This window comes from Formica exsecta, unplaced genomic scaffold, assembly GCF_003651465.1.
Source record: "Formica exsecta isolate Colony F162 unplaced genomic scaffold, ASM365146v1 scaffold1024, whole genome shotgun sequence".
Lineage (NCBI taxonomy): Eukaryota > Metazoa > Arthropoda > Insecta > Hymenoptera > Formicidae > Formica > Formica exsecta.
The window spans coordinates 57,870-62,375 of NW_021848364.1; the positions used below are offsets into that span (position 1 = coordinate 57,870).

Below are 4,506 nucleotides of genomic sequence, written 5' to 3' on the forward strand. Positions count from 1 at the left end.
TTCCCAAATTCCTTCCGGCAAACGATCCTAACTACCGTGCCTCTCCGGAGGCATAACAGCATTAATAAATAAATATTACGCGAGTTTTATTAATTATATTTAATTTTTAACATTTTATTTCATTTTATTATATATTTTAAAGGAAATTTGTCGACACTGATGTGAAATCACTTTTCGTCGACGAATTTTCTTTAAAATAATAAAATAAAACAAAATGTTAAAAATTAATATTATTAACAAAATTCACGTAATATTTATTTAATAATGCTAAAATGTTGCTGGAAACAAAAAAAAGAAAAAATGATAAAAAATAAGAGAAAAAAAATTGTCACACAACGAGATTCGATCCCGCGATCTTGCGTTTACAAGATAAGAGCTCTACCAACAGATCCACTCGCTCGCTTCGATAATTATTCATCGCAACGTCTTAAGATTCGCTAGAACAACTTTAGCATTTTTTTCGACGAATGCTTGAGAAGTATACGCTCTCGTTTTAACATGAGCTGTTATTTATTGAGAACCACACATAAAAAAAATTGCCGTTTGAATTGGTGAGGGACACGTTTGACATTCTTCTTGTTAATATTTTTAAAAATGCTTTCCAAATTTTCAAAAGATATTTTTACTTATATTTATTTGCTACTTGGTGTAATTAAAATGCATGATATATTTTTCAGTGTATAAACTATAGATTTATATGTAAACAGGTAATGAAAAGTTATTCAAGTGGTCCGCGGCATCAATACAGAAGGCAGGCTTATGTGCAGACCATTTTAATAAAGAAGACTTCAAGAACCCTACAAAATTACATATTAGAAAAAATCCCATACCATGGAGCCCAAAGGATATTGAAATTTCACATTTTATCAACGATAACGCTGAAAAAATTATAGAAGTAAACAAAACAATGGAAAATATTGTACAAGATAATGTTGACTCACAATTAGATAATCAAGACCGTATTCCAATGGAAATCGAAAGTCGTAATGATTTTCAAGTAGACGTTGCAGAGGCCAAGAAAAACAAATTGCGAAGTAGCCACAATAAGCAACGTAACACCTAAGAGATGTTACCCTTCCGGAAAAGAACTTTTCTACAATTTCGGAGATGACATCGCAGACGATGAGTGGTTTAATAATAAAAATCCACCTCCACTTTTTTGGGGTAATTACTCACAGAAAGAAATGGAAGCAAATATGCCGAAAAAGCGAATAGAAAAAACGAAAAAAGCGTGTTCCTAAAAAAATATATAATGAAGACGAATTATGTGAAATGGAAAAATTAAAAAAAGAAAATTTAAAATTAAAAAAGCTTCTAATGCAAAAGACGAGACAACAATAAAATATAACTGCAATATTGAAAGGTCGCAATATTGAAGCTCGAAAAAAAGGACATTTGCAAACATAATGTAAACCAATTTTTAAATGAAAAAAAATGTCTAAAACCAGTTCCGAAAACTATGATAAAACTTCAACTACATAAGGGGACTAAAAAATATACAAAAGAAGAAAAAGATTTAGCGAAACAAATGTTTTACTATTCCGCAAGTGGATATTCACGACTAAGAAAGGCTGGATTAAACCTCCCATCAGTGATGCCAGAATTGAGACGCGAGCAACATGCAACCGAGCTGGAGGGGATAACACACACAAGCGCAAACCGCGTACGTGTGAGCTCGGTGCTTCGGCTAGCTTCGGATAGCAGAAGAGGACAGATATACTGTTTCTGTCTCTCTTCTTCGTATATTAAATGATTTCTCACGCTTTCGATATTATACACAGAGAAAAAGGTTTCTTTAGAATTAATATATTTATTTGTTTGACTTATATTTGTATCATTACAAAAACATAATTTTATACTGTTGTGCCTCTAGCCGCTAAGGAAGAGGTCTTTAGGGATTTATACGCCCAAAGGATTAAGACCCACGCTCGAAATAAGACACTCCCGGACGTTAGGTATAAATTAATATATTTCACAGGTTTTGGTACACTTTTACATATGAAACATTATTTTGTTGAATAAAAATTTAGTAGTTTCGTTGTATTAAACCATATTGTTTGACGGAAAAATGACTATTATTTGAAATAATGCTTTTCAACCAAATAATATTTGTTTCATTACACTAAATATACATTAATATATTGTTTAATGAAACAAAATATTTATTTACATAAAAATGATGAAATATGTTGCATTCAAATAACAACAATATTTTTTTAAATTAACTTGTTGCTTGGAATTACATAAATTCTAACTATAATCAATGCAAATACGACGTAATGCAAAGTAATTCCAGAAAAAATGTACATGTATTGCGACAGTAAGACATTCCTCTGTTTCTTTGTCTCATCCAGTATCAGCACCTAGGGTACGTTCCACTTAACGACCGCAACGTTCGCGAGCATCATCTGTCTTTGTTTAACTTTCGGTGAACAACAAAGATGAAATGATACCGTGAGCGTTGCGGTCGTGAAGTGAAACGCGCCCTTAATTGGTTCCTCGCGGTCTCGCGACAATTCGGTTCTCTGATAGGTCGAAAGCCGAAACTTGCGCTCGCATGTCCGGGCTGTAGCCGCCACGTCTGCAATCTGGCAACACGGGCTGTAGCCCGGCACTTATTGTTCGAGCAGTGATGTGCGTGGTATAAACTATAAAGTCGTGCGTAGTATAAAGTCATGCAGCTCTGAATTAATTTGTTTATCGATTATCATATTTATATTTATCCGTGGTTAACATTCTTCCTATCTGGTATCATTTCTTAAAAAGTAGAAGCAGTGAGTGTAAAGAAAAAAATATGTCTGACTTTGAGACTGTTGCATCATTTTTAGAAACTTGCGGCTTAGCGCATTTGTCTTCAACATTTGCCAGTAAGTACTTTATAATTATTATTATATGTATTTCCTGAATTATAATGTTATAAAAATACGATCACCAAAACCATCTTAAATATATTCGTTATCTCATATGCAGTTTGTGAGACTGCTACTCAGCCACGCTCTATACTCTCGCTGTACATTTTTAATATTTTACATTGGGTGCTTTCCAGCAACATACACTGTGTTACACAACAGCATTTTATTGGCTATATATTATCGAAAGCATCTTCTAAGATAATATGTAGCCAATAAAATGCTTTTGTGTAACACAGTGTATTTTGCTGGAAAGCACCCATTATTTCAATTTTTCCACTATTTTTCCATTGCTGATTCCATTATATCATGTTTTATTTGTTATATACAACAATATGCGCCACACATAATCTGATATAGATATCTTGTATTTTAATGTTCTTTATATTTATTTTTTATTTTAGAACACAAAATAGATGACATAGGTCTTTTACATATGATAACAGATGGGGAACTTAAGGAATTAATTCCTTTTTTGGATGAAAGGAAAACATTTCATACGGCTTTACAAAAAGATTCTTCCACATTGCCATGTGAAAATATAATGGTAAATACACATTTTGTACTTGTTCGTTTTTTATTATGAATACCGTTGCTCAAATAAACTTAAGATTATTGTTATTTTACTACATATTTACAAAAGTTTACAAATAATATTTGTATAGTTTTTATTAAAAATAATAAAAATTAATTATAAAAAATTTTCATAATTTTTATAATAATAACTTTATAATAGCTATATTATATTGAAATAATTTTTTATTTTTATTATAAAGTATTCCATTTTAAATGCTTCAGATAAATATTATTTTAAAATATAATTCTGTTTTCTTAAATATTTACATCATAATTTAATTTTCAGATGTCTTCAAAAAATATTGAAATTATTGAACTAGAAACTTCAGAACTAGAAGTAGAACAGAACTTTTATACAGAACTAGAACCTTCTACAAAAAAACCAAGACTGTCATTTTCAGTAGAATCTGATAGTACTTTAACAGCTTCTTCATCTTCTTCTAATGAAACGTTAGATATTTATAATACCATTGAAAAGAAAATAACAAATATTAATATGGCTGATATTGTATTAAAAACACATGATGTTATAAATTTTGATTTAAGAAATCTCTTAAACAGTCATATTGTAGGAAGAGTTATATTACTAAAATATGAAAAAACAAAATGTATTGACAACAGAGATCGCAATCATTTGTGTAACATTATAATATGCCATTTTTTAAATGAAGGAAAACGATTAAATAATTCAACGATAAGCATTCTAGCTGACAAAATAGTTGAAATTTTTGAATGTGAAAAAAGATCTACATATTATGTTAGCCCTATTGGAAAAAATAAATCATGTTATCATAAACCAGAAGTATCTAGAGGAAAATTAATAGATAAACACAGAAATAAATTGACTCTGTTAAGAAAAACTTTAAGAGCCTCTGAGGTTTCATCAGTCGACGAAAAACAAAGTAAAGAACCCCGCACTAATCATATGGAAAATCTGTCCCGGTCAAATCAATTGGTTTTTACATATGTTGTAGCTTATGACCTACTGAACAAAAGATGTAATGGGCACAAAGCTCAATAA

The 4,506-nt window shown here is 30.5% G+C and overlaps 2 protein-coding genes across 2 annotated transcripts in view; both read left to right on the plus strand.

Annotated features, from left to right (window-relative positions):
* Positions 1-1,383, plus strand: part of LOC115233036 — a 2,795-nt gene extending 1,412 nt beyond the window's left edge. Inside the window, exon 2 of the mRNA XM_029803250.1 lies at positions 708-1,383. Coding sequence (XP_029659110.1) covers positions 708-1,063 — 356 coding nt within the window. The 3' untranslated portion in view covers positions 1,064-1,383. The remainder of the gene's footprint in view (positions 1-707) is intronic.
* A 1,288-nt stretch (positions 1,384-2,671) lies between these two features.
* On the plus strand, positions 2,672-4,506 carry LOC115232996. Its single transcript, XM_029803199.1, has 4 exons — positions 2,672-2,867; positions 3,314-3,456; positions 3,772-3,935; positions 4,248-4,506. The coding sequence occupies exons 1-4, from the start codon at positions 2,795-2,797 to the stop codon at positions 4,504-4,506; spliced, it is 639 nt and encodes a 212-aa protein (XP_029659059.1). The 5' UTR covers positions 2,672-2,794.